This window comes from Maniola jurtina, chromosome W (genome assembly GCF_905333055.1).
Source record: "Maniola jurtina chromosome W, ilManJurt1.1, whole genome shotgun sequence".
NCBI classification, from domain to species: domain Eukaryota; kingdom Metazoa; phylum Arthropoda; class Insecta; order Lepidoptera; family Nymphalidae; genus Maniola; species Maniola jurtina.
The window spans coordinates 75,952-94,852 of record NC_060057.1 but is presented as its reverse complement, the minus strand read 5'-3'; the positions used below and the strand labels follow the sequence as shown (position 1 = coordinate 94,852).

At 44.3% G+C, this 18,901-nt stretch overlaps 1 protein-coding gene across 1 annotated transcript in view; it reads left to right on the top strand.

The window, feature by feature from the left end:
- Nucleotides 1-18,901, top strand: part of LOC123879781 (otoferlin-like) — a 59,403-nt gene that overhangs the window by 2,864 nt on the left and 37,638 nt on the right. The window contains exons 2-4 of the mRNA XM_045927679.1: nt 8,719-9,065; nt 9,714-9,971; nt 13,807-13,993. Of these exons, the coding sequence (XP_045783635.1) occupies nt 8,719-9,065; nt 9,714-9,971; nt 13,807-13,993 (792 nt within the window). The remainder of the gene's footprint in view (nt 1-8,718; nt 9,066-9,713; nt 9,972-13,806; nt 13,994-18,901) is intronic.

Below are 18,901 nucleotides of genomic sequence, written 5' to 3'. Positions count from 1 at the left end.
AACGTGGATCGCACCGGAACTCCGTAATAAGACAATATTGTATCCTAGCCGTGTTTGGACTTGTTGAAACTTGGACTACTTGAAATTGTAATGAGATTAACTTTTTAGTTTTACAATTACTATAGAGTGAGAAATAAAAACTTTTTACAAAAAAAACTGGCCAAATGCAGGTCAGACTCGCGCACCGAGGGTTCCGTTCTTTTACATTTTACAGCGCTTACATACGATACACCACTTGATATAGTTATCTCATATCGTTGAAAATACATTAGTAATTTCAAAAATATGAGAATTTGTTCATGGACACATTTTTTTTTTGTGATGTAACCACAAATTCACGGTTTTCACATTTTTCCACATTTTTCCCTTTACTTGTACTTTAAGACCTTTCTACCTGTCAAATTTTATGATGCTAGATCAACGGGATGTATCCTATAGGTTTTCTTAACAAACACGCCAGAAGGACAGATGGAAAGACAGACAGATAGACTGACAGAAAAACGAAGTGATCATATCAGGGTTCCTTTTATTTCTTTTGAGGTATGTATAATGGAACCCCAAAAATATAGCCGACTTCCAAAAAAACACACTGACAAGAGTAAAATAATTTTAGGAGTCAGTGTTACAGAAAAAACTGTGCGAGGTCGGCATTCTAGCACCCTGGTACCCCAACGTGTATCGGTTCTCCGAACTATGGACCCTGGCGCGATACCAACTGCAGAATAACATAACGTTCATTCGATGATCCAACACACATCTTATCATATCCACTATGCTATGAAACGACTATAGGACGCGACAGGTCGAGATGGCGATCGCACATCCGCACAGCCCACGCGCTAACCCGTGCGGGGTAGCGCGGGTGACGTGTTGCCTCATATCCGGATTGCAATCTCGACCTGTCGCGTACTATAATAGGTTTATTATAGTATTTCATTCTATATTTCTTTTATTTCATCCATTGATTCATCCCTAGCCTAATATTTGCAAGATATCGACTCAGGATCCTCAACCGACACACTCAAGGCTTCTTACCTCTAGTTCGCTCTGACAACGAGGCAGCATCTATTTTATGCATCAATAGGGTATTTTATAATACATCATGTAAGAAAAATATAAAATGCATTATTATGACAGATTTTGAAAAAAAGTAAACGAGAAACGTCAATATTTATTTATAAAAATGCAATGTGAATTTTATAATTCAATTTTAAAAATCGTCTTTTTTAATCTGTTTTTTAAATATCTCAAACGCCATCCGCCATATTGGATTCCGACGTGACGTAACTCCGATAGTAAACAAACAATTTAGATTTTTGTCCTGCTCAGTGCTCTGTGTTCTTTTGTAATGTTATAAGGTACCATAGATATGTAAGGTACCTACCTATTATAATATTATCACGTTTATGGACTTTTATCCTTTAATTTATTAAAATCGCATCATGGAAGACGGTTTTGTGAAAGCAGAAAGTACAAATCTACCAATGATAAATACATAAATGGTGGCGAATTTTTTTCATCATATCCCGATTTCTGTTCTTCCGAATTGATAAATATTAAAACAGTAAAATAAGTAAGTATCGTATCAAGTTTTGTCTAACAGTAAGTATAATACATAACACGATAGTTACACCTGTGTTTACAATCCTACCTATTTTTTGTCATTTTAATATTAATATTTCTCATTTTAATATCACATGGCAATTGAATCCAAATTTTTTGTGGCGTTTTTACACTTGTATTATTCATTCAGGCACAAGACACCGATGATAAACATTATAACTCATTATTTTCACAAATCTTGTTACTTGGTCTTTTGCAGTCGTGTCATGTTTACTGACGGAGTTACGTCACGAGCCGGAACAGCATGGCGGCGAGCGTTTCCGCGCGAAAATTCAAAATCATAAATAAAAAATAGCTTTTAATGCATTTTTTGGTTTTATAAAATTGAAATAAAAATTCTACTGGTTCATTACGATCTCAGAATTAATTTAAAACAGTTTTCAAAAAAAGGTGTAATACCCTATTGTCATGTCTCGGGTTCCAGACATCTTAGTAGAGTCGTGTCCGTCCTGTCTTCATTTTGTTAGCGACTCACAGACAATCCGCAAGCAAGCGTATGCTGCGTATATACTGTATATAACTAGAAGAATTTTAGGTATTGGATTTTTCTGTTAAGAAAATCTCTGTACCTCCTAGCCGGGAGTTAGGAAAGTAGGTCGCGTGTCACCCCCGTGCCCCGGAGAGCACGTGAAGCACCTGTGTTTGCTCACACCCTTGCGCACTATAATATCTCCCGCACAGTAGGCTAATCTCGATGGAAATTGGTCGCCGTGGCCGAAATTCGGTCGGGACGGGAGGGCATTCATGTACCTAATACCTATACAATTAACTATATTATGATGCCCGCGACTTCGGGGCTTAGACAAAACCCTATTGAATTGCACTGAGAAGTTTAGGTACCTTTTTGTCCAATGAGCTATGAGCGCTCTAAGCAATTAAATATCGCTTGCTTTAACGGTGAAGGGAAATATCGTGAGGAAACCTGCTTGCCTGAGAGTTCTCCATAGCGTTCTCAAAGGTGTGTTGTGAAGTCAGCGTGGCGGACAGTGGCCTGTACCATAGTTCAGAAGTTAGGGAACTAACGCCCTGACGGGGCTTCATGTAAAAGATAAATGCAAATAAACAAGAACAACTTTTAACAAAATATGATAGATATGAATCGCCTATTTTTCTTTGATTTCACGCTATGTATAGCCCGTTCTATAGCCTTATATCGGACATATCGTCGATCGAGGATCAAATTGAGAGTTCCCTCACTCTAGTTCACTCTGCCTGTACTCAATAGATGACCAGCGATGGGTTGATCATGATAATGAGGATGAACACCAGCGGTTTAGGCTGTGCGTTTTAACATCAGTCAGTCAGTCACGACCATAAATCTATAATGTCTAGAAGCCTTTTATAAAGTACTTACGTAGATGTCTGGTTTTTATTACAAAAGTCCGGCCCAATAACATAGCGTCGAGTTCGGCTTTTGTATTTTCAGGGCTGGCAAACGTACGGCCGGCGCGCGGCCCCAAAGGCAAGGTTTATCAATTATTCAGGCGTGGAATAAAGCTGTGAATCACTGCTGCAGAGTGCATGCCGAGATTCACTAAATATATAAACAGGAGCAATACGGGACGTGCTGCTGGTTGTAACAGCACAGCAAACCATAGCGCTGGTCAACAGCCCATATGTAGCACTAGTTGACCCACTCCGGCGTCTCCCGGGGAGCCTGCCTATTCCATACACTAATATGATGTACTTGTGGTATGAATGTGTTATTTTACAATAGAATATCAAACCTTCCTCGTTCTAAATGGCAATGAAACCTGTGTTGAATCAAACATCGCGGATGTTCGCCTGTTGAAATGCTGAGAGCAATAACGCAAGAAGTTAACTTCACTATTATTTACTGTAAGATTGTGTACAAATCTGATGTCCATTAAAAATGTAATGATTTTGTTCCTTTATAATAATTATCTGATTTTAGTATTTGTCGTTAAAGTACAATTTAATTGAAAATATAAACAAGTTTCAGTTTCTAATATGTAGCCATTTTTGACATAATATAGCGTCGAATTCAAAGTCTACTTTGATGCCCCCCATTTCGTGTGGGAGTCCCCTGAAAGAAAGCTTTTTATATTTTGTATGCAATATTCGGCTGAAGGAAGCTTACATATATGAACAAAATGAAACAATATATATTATGTTTAAATTTGAAGTAATTATGTTAATTAATTCAGAAGTTTAATCAGTTTTTCAGAAGAAAGAAAATTTCACTCTAGTAGACTCGTGGACCTCAGGGTCAAGTATTATGTACTTGTGGTATGAATGTGTTATTCTAGAATAGAATACCAAACCTTCCTCGTGTATTAGATTTAGATTATTAAATAAAACTCGGTAACCATTGTTCATGCTTGGTTTAATCAATATCTTATAACATGGACGATCTGCCCATAGAGCATAGACCGCCTACGTTCCATCACACACTCATTAATACCATAGATTATAATATATGACATCTCCCTTTTTTATAATAGTAAATTCTACATATTAGACTTACATACTAACATACTATAACTAACACAAATATATACTTATTAATAGTAAAGTAATTGACAGTAATAATAATAACATAGGTTTAAATGATTTTAATTTTAATCCATTACAAAATCCGACAAATGTGAAGGAGGTCTAACGTTTCTGTTAGACCTTCTTAACTGAACTGGAGGAGTAGGATCAGCAGGAGTCATGACAGATATAGTTGGTTCTTCTGGTGTAGCCACTTGAGCCCATGCTGATTGTGTGCTCACTTTGTCAACTGTTCTATCTTGACTCTTGTCTGTTTTAATAAACCATGTGTTTCGGGTTTTAAGATTTCCCATGTTGTCTTTTATGGTTATAGAACGGGGATTCTCATTTATTCTGCTAATGGTGGCTGGCTTCCATATATTACTATGCTCATTTTCTTTAAATACTACCTTTTGTCCCTCCTTAAATCTGTCTGTCCTAGGTCTTGTGTGTCGGTCATAGTACATTTTGTTTTTTAATGCATTGTCTACTAATTTATCTTTAATTTCAGGAATTATTTTAGGTTTTAACAAAGTATCTTTAGCTGGAAGTTTTGTGCGGCATAATCTACTGAACAATAATTGAGCTGGTGATATATTGAGACCAAGAACTGGGGTATTTCTATATTCTAATAAAAAATGTTCTATGTCTATCTTTGTTTCATTTGATTTTTTCAAGAAATTTTTACAAATTGCTACTGCTCTTTCAGCAGCACCATTACTTTGATGGTAATGAGGGCTTGAAAAAATAGGTTTAAATTGCCATTCTTTACTGAACTCTAAAAATGCCAATGAGTTAAATGGCATATTATCTGAATATATTTTTTCTGGTATGCCATGTGTAGAAAATATGGTCTTGAGGATGGTAATTGTAGCATCAGCTGTCTTACTTGTTAATTTATGCAACTCGATCCATTTAGAATAATGGTCTACTAGAGTCAGATAGTCATTGTTGCCATACTGTAATATGTCTATAGAGACAAATTGAAATGGGAGTTCTGGCTGCTCTCTAATGACCATCGGCTCTTTTATGTTATTATTTGAATATTTTTTACAAGTTTTGCAATTTGTGATATATTTTTCAATGTCCAAATTCATGTTATTCCAATAGAATAACATTTTTGCCCTTGCTTTTGTTTTGGTTATTCCAAAATGGCATCCATGAAGTTTGTTTAATATTAAGTCTTGTAATGACTTTGGAATATAAAGTCTACTGTCCACAAAAATTAATCCATCTTCAAGAGAAATTAAACTCTTTAAATTATATAAGTATTTTAACTCTGCAGGGATTTTAGTGTGTGAATTTGGCCAACCATTTTTATGAAATTTGATTAAATTCAACGCTATAGGATCCTTACCTATTTCTTGCCTAATCTGACATAGTATGTCATCAGATACATTCACACTGTGTACTATTTCATTAAGGTCACTGTCACAGTCTTGTTGTGCACTAGCAGTGGAACAAGCTCTGCTCAAAGCATCAGCGATATGCATTTGAGTGCCAGGTACATGTTTTAAAGTAATACTGTAAATGCTTAGTTTCAATTTTATTCGTTGCAATCTAGTTGATGGAATGTCACATAGAGACTTATTCATTATTGAAATGAGAGGTAAGTGATCTGTTTGTATAACAATTTGTCTCCCATATATGAATGTATGAAATTTTTTACAAGAGAACAGAACAGCTAAAAATTCTTTCTCTATCTGTCCATAGTTTATTTCAGTCTCTGTAAGAGATTTAGAAGCATAATAGATTGGCTTGTTGTCCTGTAACAGAACACACCCTATCCCTGTTTTACTAGAATCAGTCTGGATAGTTATCTCTTTATTGGGGTCAAAAGTATGCAGAACAGGGTAAGTAGATAAAATGGATTTTATTTTTTCAAAAGAGTCTGTGTGTATTTTTTGCCACTCAAATATAGTGTTTTTCTTTAATAAATCTCTGAGAGGACTAGTTATAGTAGCAAGATTGGGAATGTAGGAGCGCAGATAGTTTATAAGACCAAGCAGTCTTTGCAAATCATTCTTATCTTTCGGAATATCATACTCCATTATAGCTTTAATTGAATCTGGATCTGGACGTACTGTACCATTTTCAAAAATCTGTCCCAAATATTTTACTTGATTCAACATATATTGAAACTTACTTTTATTAAATCTTATGTTATATTCCCTTGCTCTTTTAAATACCTGGGATAAGATTTTATTCATCTGCTCCTCCGTTTCAGCATAACAAAGTATGTCATCAATGTAGTTTACAACTCCATCTATAGAACCAAATATTTCAGATAAAAATTTTTGAAACACTTCTGAGGCAATACATATACCAAAAGGTAAACGATTAAATTTGTATGTACCAAACATAGTTGCAAAAGTACAATACTTAGAGCTCTTTTCAGACAAAACAATATGCCAAAAGGAATCTTTAAGGTCTAAAACAGAAAAGTACTTTGATTTCGTTAACTTAGTCGACAAGTCTTCAACAGTAGGTATATAACAATAATCTTTGACAATTGCATTGTTTAAGTCTTTTGGGTCTAGGCATATCCTAATAGTTTTATCAGGTTTTTCAATAATTACTAATCTGTTAACCCATTCTGAAGGCTCATTAACTTTGCTTATAATGCCTAAACCCTCCAGACTAGCCAACTCTTCTTTCAGTTTAGGTCTTAGCTTAAGGGGTACTCTGTATGGGGGTTTTGAAGTGGGAATAATGTCTTTTTTCAACTTAATGTCATACTGCTTATTAAACTTACCAATACCAGTAAATAGATCACTATTAGCTTTAATTAGGTCCTCTTTGTTTAGTTTATTACTTGTGTCCACAGATGATATTCGTTTCACTAAGTTCAAACGCACACATGCATCACGACACAATATAGGCATAGAATTTGCATTACCTGCTACACAAAATGTCTCTTTATATAATTTGTTATTTACTTTTATCTCCATAGTGGCCAATCCCTTAATTGGTGTCTTGTAACCATTCCAACTCTCAAGTTTTGCACATGTATTTGACAATACTATGGGGTGATCTGAAGTGATTTTTTCAAATAAATGCACCGGCAAAATGTTGACATCGGCTCCCGGATCTAGTTTAAAATTGATTTTATTTTGTCCAGGTAACGTTACTTCTTGGTACCATGCTACTGAGTCCACTGATGACTTGCAAGTTACAGTTTCTATGTAATGTTCTGTCCCTTCTTCAACAGTTACTTCACTCATACTTTTATTAGCACGACACATCCGGGCAAAATGATTTTTCTTATTGCATTTTACACAGGTTTTTGACCATGCGGGGCACTGACCGTATGGATGATTAGTACCACAATGTAAACACCTCTTTTTATTCACTTTATTAAATGTTAACGCATCTATCTCTGTTACTTGCTTCATTTCTTTTAAATGAGAGTTGGTAAGTTCAGCCACTCTGAAGGCTTCGATAACCTCTTCTAGGTTTGGATCTCCTTTTTTAATCATTTTCTTTTGACAATCAATGTCACTTGACCCAAGCACCAACCTGTCTCGGAGCGCCTCTTCTCTGCCTTTCTTAAATTCACAGTCATTGCACATTTGTTTTGTTTCTGTTAGGAAGCTATCAAAACTTTCCCCAGGCTTTTGACACCTATTATAGAAAATGTATCGCGAGTGGAGCACATTTTTTTTAGGGTTACAATACTTCTCTATTATTTCTTGTACGTCTTTTAATGTCTTTAAATCATCCGTTTTTAAAGTATTGTACACGTTCAGTGCATCTTCACCTATAATATTTAAAAATATCGCTATTTTTCTTACTTCCGTTGCCGATGACAAACCCGCCGCCTCCAAATATATATCAAAAGATTGCTTGAATTTTCTAAAGTTTTCACTTAAATTTCCCACTAAGGATAGTTTTGCGGGTAAATTATATCCTGTTGCCATGTTTATAGGCTGCGCCATGTATTAGATTTAGATTATTAAATAAAACTCGGTAACCATTGTTCATGCTTGGTTTAATCAATATCTTATAACATGGACGATCTGCCCATAGAGCATAGACCGCCTACGTTCCATCACACACTCATTAATACCATAGATTATAATATATGACACCTCGTGAAATTTCCTGAATGGAAATGAAACTCGTATTGAATACATTGTGTTTCGCCCCGAACTAAGACCTCGCGGACGCACGCCTGTTGAAATACTGAGAGCAATACGCTCAGCGTTAGCGGCCCCATATCTATTGATTTCAAAGTATCGTGTCCCTCGTTAAAAATATACTTTAAAATAAATATGAGGTTTGTTTAACATTTATTTGTAAAAATCTACTGTTTATGAAATAATATAATACCACCACTAAAGTGAGCAGGTTAGAACATAGACCACCACTAAGGAAGGAGAAAAACTCAATGACTGAGATGCGAAAGGCAAGCGATTCAAACTCCACCCATAAGACTATTGTCATACCTAGCCTTAGCACACGTTTTACGCTTAGGGAAAAGAGGGATATTAGTCATCACTCATGATTATATTCTTTAAAAAATCTGTTGTATTTCTCAATCTATACAAATAAATGAAATGAAGTAAAAAGTTATTAATATGTGTATTTTGTCCACAGGTGTTCATAGACATGGCCATTTTGTATGTGCACCCAGATCTCATCGCTAGCGACAACGACGCGAGCAGGAAGCAGCTGCCCGCCGTGCCCGCCGTGCCCGCCGTGCCCGCCGTGCCCGCCGTGCCCGCCGTGCACGCGCCGCGCCCCAGCACATCGCGCCGCAGCTCCAACAAGGAGTCCACGGCCGGCTCCAGCGTCAGCTCCGACCAAGAGAACCCTTTGGACGACCTCGAGCGGAACATCGCTAACATCGAACGCTCTATGCACAAGGACACCGTGATTGACATGGAACCCGAAGACGAATCGCGTACCCGCAAGTTGAAAGTTGCCGGCAAACGCTTGCTGCGGTTAGTCTTCTTTTGCTTTATTCTGTCAAGCACGGTGAGTGATTCGCTAACTCAGTGCTCAGTACTGAACGATAGCCACCGAGTTCATTTGACCAACATTTTCAAAAGAAAAATAAAACCGACTTCAAAAACCACAAACACTAAAAAGTAATAAATAATTTTTGTTTTGTTACACGTGTAATGTACCTAAGCATGAAGTCGAGCGAGCATAATAAAACAAAATTAGAAATCCAAATGTGAAGCTCGCCCGACTTCATACCTAGGTACATTACACGTGTAACTAAACAAAAATTATTTATTACTTTTTAGTGCTTGTGGTTTTTGAAGTCGGTTTTATTTTTCTTTTGAAAATTTTTTAATTTCACAATTTTTAGTGACCCCACTGTACTATAATATGCTATGCCCAGTTAAAACCCTACTGTTTACTAAGCTATTACACTGATCACGAGCAATTTGCTCTTATCCATTGAGGAGTTCTGTTCTCCATCTCAACACAGACACTGAACAACATCAGATCAGAAGAACATTCATCAGACTCAAACGGATCCACGGGTGGACAGCGGAGGCTATTAATAGGGCCCCATCGACACCTTTAGGTACTAACCGAAGCCGAATGGAACTCTACAATATAGGTATATTTTTCTACAGCCGTGGATTATCCGGGACAAGTGAAAAAGGTCCTCAACCTCCAGAAAGCAGACGGACAACGTTCAAGAGCGTACGCAGCTTCATCCGCCTGGGCCGGGGCCGGCGCCGGGAGGTCACCCCGGACGAGGAGCAGGCCTTGCTGCCCGCGCCCGACGCGTGCGCGGCCTCCGGGCGCCCCGCGAGCCCGACCTCCGCGTCCTCCGACGAGATGCTGGTCGACACTCGCGGCTGCCCGGACACTCCGCACAAGAAACGAATGTCAGTACCTATACTCAATTTTTAGGGTTACGTATCTCAAAAGGAAACAAGGGAACTTTATAAGATGACTTCGTTGTCTGTCTGTTCGTCGGTCCGTGCGTCCGTCTGTCGTGTACCTGCCAAGAAAACCTATAGGGTCCTTCCCGTTGGCCTAGAATCATGAAAGGTCTTATAGTACAATTAAAGGAAACAATCCTAAAACCGTGAATTCCGTGGTTATACATCACAAAAAAAAATGTGTTACAATTTTCAAAGTAACATAAGTATACCAAGTGGGGCATCGCCATCATATGAAAGGGTTTTACGTACGTTCTAAAACAGATTTTGTTTTTATTTTTATTTTTGATTTATTGTGCATAATGTCGAAAAAAATACCCGAGTACGGAACCGGAGTAGGGTTCCGTACCTGAAAAGGAAAAACCTTATAGGATCACTTTGTTGTCTGTCTGTCTGTCTCTGTGTCTGTCTGTCCGTCCGTCCGTCCGTCCGTCCGTCCGTCTGTCTGTCTGTCTGTCAAGAAACCTATAGGGTACTTCGCGTTGACATAGAATCATGAAATTTGGCAGGTAGGTAGGTCTTATAGCACAAGTACAGGAATAAATCTAAAAACCGCGAATTCGTGGTTACATCTTTTAAAAAAAAATTAAAATGTGTTTCAATTTTCAAAATAAGAAAGGACTTTACCTGTACATCCTAAAACAGATTTTTATTTATTTTTATGTATGTTTTTGATTTATCGTGCAAAATGTTGGAAAAAATACTTGAGTACGGAACCCTCCGTGTGCGAGTCTGACTCGCACTTGGCCGGTTTTTTGAGATATTGTTCAAGTTATATCTATGAAACTTGGTATTACGGCTTTCGGTTAAAAATAAAGAAATATGCGTTGCACAATTTTTAAAAATCCCATCCTAAAGGGTTGAGTAGGGGGTGAAAGTTTATATAGGTAAAAGTCCTTTATTTTTGAAGTTATATATCCATGATATTATATCGATGAAACTTTTTACTTGAGCTTTCTCTTTATAGTGAAGAAATACTTTTTTCATGTTTTTCTTTTCCAATTCAAATTCAAAATATTTTGAATTTGAATTTGAACAGACTTTGAAACTATCCAACGGCTTTTTTTTAACCTCTTTATTTTAATAGTAGATTATGCAACATGGGTATAATGTAATGTCTTACGTCACGGGCACCTGGATAAATCCCAAGCGAACGAGGGATTTTAGAGTAACTCCCGAGCGTAGAGAGGGTGTTACATCTAGAATCCTGAGTGAAGCGCGGGATTTAGGGGTGCCCAAGACTAAGACAGCATTATCCCCAAGTTGCATACTTTGCTTTTCACACCTCGCAATCAAAATCAAAATCTTCGTATGCTTATATACCTACCTATCTCTCTTTAGAAATATCTGGGAGCAAATCGTTTATTGAATGTGAATCGTGGTGTGAAAAATTATAAAGTTTATGTTTATATTTCTTAGATACACTTTTTTCGTGTCGTTTTCGTGTTTGTTTCGGCTTCATTGTATATTTATTTGTAACTTGTAACGTGTAATATTGTGTTTATGTAAATCGCCAAATATTTAGTTAAGTAATAATATGTTTACAATAAGTACTCACTATTTTTAATGTGTTAGTGTAAAAAGCCGTAAGTAAAGAATAAAATAAAATCTCTTAGTGGGTTTACAGACGAGCGGCGCTTTGTTAACTATAACTTTTTTTTTTAAATTCAGATACAAGTTAGCCCTTGACTGCAATCTCACCTGGTGGTAAGTGATGATATAGTCTAAATAAATAGAAATAGTAATTCTTTATTTGCATAATGTGTGTTACAAAAGATGTTGGTAATTATTACAAAGTTCAACACGTACTAAGATGGAAGCGTTCTAACCTGGAAGGGGTATGGCAATTTTTATTAAATCCTTACCTCTTTGGGATGAACACGGTACGATACCGGAACGATAAAACGCTCGGCGGCACGGCTTTGCCGGTAGGGTGGGAACTAGCCAAGGCCGAAGTCCACACCCCTGCCGGGAATGGGACCCCGGGACTAGTGGGAGACTAATAACATTACCACTGCACCAGGGAGGTCGTCAAACTGTTGTAGTCCATTTCGAAATCAATGAGCTAATCGATCAGCGTGCTGGCGTTCCCGAGAGCACGCACCTCAATACATACCTACTTGGTATGTATATATTGAAGTATGTAGGTTTGTAGGTTTGTATTTATGTGTGTTCCACCGTAGCGTTTAAACTGCTGAGTCAATTTTGATGAATGTAGTGTTCTCAATCGATTCGTTATTATGGTCCGGGTGACATAGACTACATTTCATAAAAAAAAATCGACCCGACGGGTTTTACATCCAAAAAAGGCACTCGTTCCCATTAGTTCAACCGTTGAACTAGTGAGACTCTTATCCCACTAGTTCAATTGCGTTATTTTTTTACGAGTTGAACTAGTGGAAATAAATACTTAGTTGAACTCAGATAGTGATGGGAATTTAAGGAGAATTTAAATTAAATCAAAATGAAATTATATACTTACACATAAATCTAAATTGGAGTGAATGTCTGTCAGACGGCTGGACCTATTTTGACGGGACTTTCACTGACAAGTAGAGAGGATTAGCCTAGGAGTAACATAGGCTACGTTGGTACCGACTTTCAGAATGGAGGAGTTGTGTTTGGTGTCTACCTATGTATAGCGATATCTCTGAGTTCTCTGCACCGATTTGCGTAATTTTGTTTTAATCGATAAAAGAACTTTGCAACATTGTTCCATAAAAATTTGTATTCCAACTCCTCAATCCTAATGCTGCAGGGGACCTGACCACCAAAGCTGATGGGATTTAGAAACTGTCGGTTATAAATTGATATTGAAGGTGTCTATGCCAAGTGAACACTTTGTCTTTGACCTCGAGGATACAACTTCTCAACGCTGATGCTGTAAGGAATTGCATTCCTAAATCCTGGTGATCCCTCGGGATTTGAAAAGGATCATCCGTTTAAATGTTTTTACGTGGTACAGAAACACGTTGCATCCCAGTGACGGGCTATTACGGATAGGCTACTTACATACATGTAAGCGTATTTATTTAAAAACTAACTAATGCCCACAACTTCACCCGCGTGGATTTAGGTTCTTTAAAATCCTTTTCATTTCCTTCCTTCATAAAAGTTTTAATACACATAGTAAAGAAACACATTTTAATATTTTTTTGTGATTTAACCACACTTTTCGGATTTTATCTTTTATTTGTGCTATAAGACCTACCTAACTGCCCTAGGTCAACGGGAAGTACCGTATAGGTTTTCTTGACAGCAGACAGACAGACAACAAAGTGATCCCATAAGGGTTCCGTTTTGAGGTATGGGAACCCTAAAAATAAAAAAGCGAGCAAACGAGCTGGCGGATCACCTGATGTTAAGTGATTACCGCCGCCCATATTATACCTACATTTGCAGCACCAGAGGAACCGCCAATGCGTCGGTTCCACAGTTTGCATGTGCGTGGAAAAAAGGGTCTGGCACAACGGGCGGTCGAAGTGCTTCAGGCACCCAGGGGGTGAGGGTGGAATTGCTTGCGGTGGCGTGCGGTGCGGTGATGATGAGATGTGACGTCATGAACATCTTAAAGCTAAGGGTGGACGAGAACCTTCTATTTAATTATTATAACTAAGAAAAGTATTGTTTTCACAGAGGCATCAGGGGTGTGGGTTCAGTGAAACTGCCATAGCCCTCGCAAGTGAGCCCGCTAACATCTAAGACTGCATCACTTATCACCGTGAGATCACAGTCGAGGAGTGCCTCGTATAAAGCTAAACAAAGGTACTTGTTACAGGACGAGTGTGGTGGACGCTGCGGGAACGTCGGCGCTGAAGGCGGCGGACTTCCAGGTGTGCGTCACCATCATCGAGGCGCGGCAGCTGGCCGGCCTCAACATGGACCCCGTGGTGTGCGTGCAGGTGGGCGACGTGCGCAACTACACCAGCGTCAAGGAGAGCACCAACTGCCCCTACTACAACGAGGTAAGAGTTACAGGATGAGTATAGTGGACGCTGCGGGAACGTCGGCGCTGAAGGCGGCGGACTTCCAGGTGTGCGTCACCATCATCGAGGCGCGGCAGCTGGCCGGCCTCAACATGGACCCCGTGGTGTGCGTGCAGGTGGGCGACGTGCGCAACTACACCAGCGTCAAGGAGAGCACCAACTGCCCCTACTACAACGAGGTAAGAGTTACAGGATGAGTATAGTGGACGCTGCGGGAACGTCGGCGCTGAAGGCGGCGGACTTCCAGGTGTGCGTCACCATCATCGAGGCGCGGCAGCTGGCCGGCCTCAACATGGACCCCGTGGTGTGCGTGCAGGTGGGCGACGTGCGCAACTACACCAGCGTCAAGGAGAGCACCAACTGCCCCTACTACAACGAGGTAAGAGTTACAGGATGAGTATAGTGGACGCTGCGGGAACGTCGGCGCTGAAGGCGGCGGACTTCCAGGTGTGCGTCACCATCATCGAGGCGCGGCAGCTGGCCGGCCTCAACATGGACCCCGTGGTGTGCGTGCAGGTGGGCGACGTGCGCAACTACACCAGCGTCAAGGAGAGCACCAACTGCCCCTACTACAACGAGGTAAGAGTTACAGGATGAGTATAGTGGACGCTGCGGGAACGTCGGCGCTGAAGGCGGCGGACTTCCAGGTGTGCGTCACCATCATCGAGGCGCGGCAGCTGGCCGGCCTCAACATGGACCCCGTGGTGTGCGTGCAGGTGGGCGACGTGCGCAACTACACCAGCGTCAAGGAGAGCACCAACTGCCCCTACTACAACGAGGTAAGAGTTACAGGATGAGTATAGTGGACGCTGCGGGAACGTCGGCGCTGAAGGCGGCGGACTTCCAGGTGTGCGTCACCATCATCGAGGCGCGGCAGCTGGCCGGCCTCAACATGGACCCCGTGGTGTGCGTGCAGGTGGGCGACGTGCGCAACTACACCAGCGTCAAGGAGAGCACCAACTGCCCCTACTACAACGAGGTAAGAGTTACAGGATGAGTATAGTGGACGCTGCGGGAACGTCGGCGCTGAAGGCGGCGGACTTCCAGGTGTGCGTCACCATCATCGAGGCGCGGCAGCTGGCCGGCCTCAACATGGACCCCGTGGTGTGCGTGCAGGTGGGCGACGTGCGCAACTACACCAGCGTCAAGGAGAGCACCAACTGCCCCTACTACAACGAGGTAAGAGTTACAGGATGAGTATAGTGGACGCTGCGGGAACGTCGGCGCTGAAGGCGGCGGACTTCCAGGTGTGCGTCACCATCATCGAGGCGCGGCAGCTGGCCGGCCTCAACATGGACCCCGTGGTGTGCGTGCAGGTGGGCGACGTGCGCAACTACACCAGCGTCAAGGAGAGCACCAACTGCCCCTACTACAACGAGGTAAGAGTTACAGGATGAGTATAGTGGACGCTGCGGGAACGTCGGCGCTGAAGGCGGCGGACTTCCAGGTGTGCGTCACCATCATCGAGGCGCGGCAGCTGGCCGGCCTCAACATGGACCCCGTGGTGTGCGTGCAGGTGGGCGACGTGCGCAACTACACCAGCGTCAAGGAGAGCACCAACTGCCCCTACTACAACGAGGTAAGAGTTACAGGATGAGTATAGTGGACGCTGCGGGAACGTCGGCGCTGAAGGCGGCGGACTTCCAGGTGTGCGTCACCATCATCGAGGCGCGGCAGCTGGCCGGCCTCAACATGGACCCCGTGGTGTGCGTGCAGGTGGGCGACGTGCGCAACTACACCAGCGTCAAGGAGAGCACCAACTGCCCCTACTACAACGAGGTAAGAGTTACAGGATGAGTATAGTGGACGCTGCGGGAACGTCGGCGCTGAAGGCGGCGGACTTCCAGGTGTGCGTCACCATCATCGAGGCGCGGCAGCTGGCCGGCCTCAACATGGACCCCGTGGTGTGCGTGCAGGTGGGCGACGTGCGCAACTACACCAGCGTCAAGGAGAGCACCAACTGCCCCTACTACAACGAGGTAAGAGTTACAGGATGAGTATAGTGGACGCTGCGGGAACGTCGGCGCTGAAGGCGGCGGACTTCCAGGTGTGCGTCACCATCATCGAGGCGCGGCAGCTGGCCGGCCTCAACATGGACCCCGTGGTGTGCGTGCAGGTGGGCGACGTGCGCAACTACACCAGCGTCAAGGAGAGCACCAACTGCCCCTACTACAACGAGGTAAGAGTTACAGGATGAGTATAGTGGACGCTGCGGGAACGTCGGCGCTGAAGGCGGCGGACTTCCAGGTGTGCGTCACCATCATCGAGGCGCGGCAGCTGGCCGGCCTCAACATGGACCCCGTGGTGTGCGTGCAGGTGGGCGACGTGCGCAACTACACCAGCGTCAAGGAGAGCACCAACTGCCCCTACTACAACGAGGTAAGAGTTACAGGATGAGTATAGTGGACGCTGCGGGAACGTCGGCGCTGAAGGCGGCGGACTTCCAGGTGTGCGTCACCATCATCGAGGCGCGGCAGCTGGCCGGCCTCAACATGGACCCCGTGGTGTGCGTGCAGGTGGGCGACGTGCGCAACTACACCAGCGTCAAGGAGAGCACCAACTGCCCCTACTACAACGAGGTAAGAGTTACAGGATGAGTATAGTGGACGCTGCGGGAACGTCGGCGCTGAAGGCGGCGGACTTCCAGGTGTGCGTCACCATCATCGAGGCGCGGCAGCTGGCCGGCCTCAACATGGACCCCGTGGTGTGCGTGCAGGTGGGCGACGTGCGCAACTACACCAGCGTCAAGGAGAGCACCAACTGCCCCTACTACAACGAGGTAAGAGTTACAGGATGAGTATAGTGGACGCTGCGGGAACGTCGGCGCTGAAGGCGGCGGACTTCCAGGTGTGCGTCACCATCATCGAGGCGCGGCAGCTGGCCGGCCTCAACATGGACCCCGTGGTGTGCGTGCAGGTGGGCGACGTGCGCAACTACACCAGCGTCAAGGAGAGCACCAACTGCCCCTACTACAACGAGGTAAGAGTTACAGGATGAGTATAGTGGACGCTGCGGGAACGTCGGCGCTGAAGGCGGCGGACTTCCAGGTGTGCGTCACCATCATCGAGGCGCGGCAGCTGGCCGGCCTCAACATGGACCCCGTGGTGTGCGTGCAGGTGGGCGACGTGCGCAACTACACCAGCGTCAAGGAGAGCACCAACTGCCCCTACTACAACGAGGTAAGAGTTACAGGATGAGTATAGTGGACGCTGCGGGAACGTCGGCGCTGAAGGCGGCGGACTTCCAGGTGTGCGTCACCATCATCGAGGCGCGGCAGCTGGCCGGCCTCAACATGGACCCCGTGGTGTGCGTGCAGGTGGGCGACGTGCGCAACTACACCAGCGTCAAGGAGAGCACCAACTGCCCCTACTACAACGAGGTAAGAGTTACAGGATGAGTATAGTGGACGCTGCGGGAACGTCGGCGCTGAAGGCGGCGGACTTCCAGGTGTGCGTCACCATCATCGAGGCGCGGCAGCTGGCCGGCCTCAACATGGACCCCGTGGTGTGCGTGCAGGTGGGCGACGTGCGCAACTACACCAGCGTCAAGGAGAGCACCAACTGCCCCTACTACAACGAGGTAAGAGTTACAGGATGAGTATAGTGGACGCTGCGGGAACGTCGGCGCTGAAGGCGGCGGACTTCCAGGTGTGCGTCACCATCATCGAGGCGCGGCAGCTGGCCGGCCTCAACATGGACCCCGTGGTGTGCGTGCAGGTGGGCGACGTGCGCAACTACACCAGCGTCAAGGAGAGCACCAACTGCCCCTACTACAACGAGGTAAGAGTTACAGGATGAGTATAGTGGACGCTGCGGGAACGTCGGCGCTGAAGGCGGCGGACTTCCAGGTGTGCGTCACCATCATCGAGGCGCGGCAGCTGGCCGGCCTCAACATGGACCCCGTGGTGTGCGTGCAGGTGGGCGACGTGCGCAACTACACCAGCGTCAAGGAGAGCACCAACTGCCCCTACTACAACGAGGTAAGAGTTACAGGATGAGTATAGTGGACGCTGCGGGAACGTCGGCGCTGAAGGCGGCGGACTTCCAGGTGTGCGTCACCATCATCGAGGCGCGGCAGCTGGCCGGCCTCAACATGGACCCCGTGGTGTGCGTGCAGGTGGGCGACGTGCGCAACTACACCAGCGTCAAGGAGAGCACCAACTGCCCCTACTACAACGAGGTAAGAGTTACAGGATGAGTATAGTGGACGCTGCGGGAACGTCGGCGCTGAAGGCGGCGGACTTCCAGGTGTGCGTCACCATCATCGAGGCGCGGCAGCTGGCCGGCCTCAACATGGACCCCGTGGTGTGCGTGCAGGTGGGCGACGTGCGCAACTACACCAGCGTCAAGGAGAGCACCAACTGCCCCTACTACAACGAGGTAAGAGTTACAGGATGAGTATAGTGGACGCTGCGGGAACGTCGGCGCTGAAGGCGGCGGACTTCCAGGTGTGCGTCACCATCATCGAGGCGCGGCAGCTGGCCGGCCTCAACATGGACCCCGTGGTGTGCGTGCAGGTGGGCGACGTGCGCAACTACACCAGCGTCAAGGAGAGCACCAACTGCCCCTACTACAACGAGGTAAGAGTTACAGGATGAGTATAGTGGACGCTGCGGGAACGTCGGCGCTGAAGGCGGCGGACTTCCAGGTGTGCGTCACCATCATCGAGGCGCGGCAGCTGGCCGGCCTCAACATGGACCCCGTGGTGTGCGTGCAGGTGGGCGACGTGCGCAACTACACCAGCGTCAAGGAGAGCACCAACTGCCCCTACTACAACGAGGTAAGAGCTGCCGCTCGACCAACTGTATTCCGTACCTCAAAAGGAAAAACAGAGCCCTTATAGGATCACTTTGTTGTCTGTCTGTCTGTCCGTCCGTTTGTTGTGTCT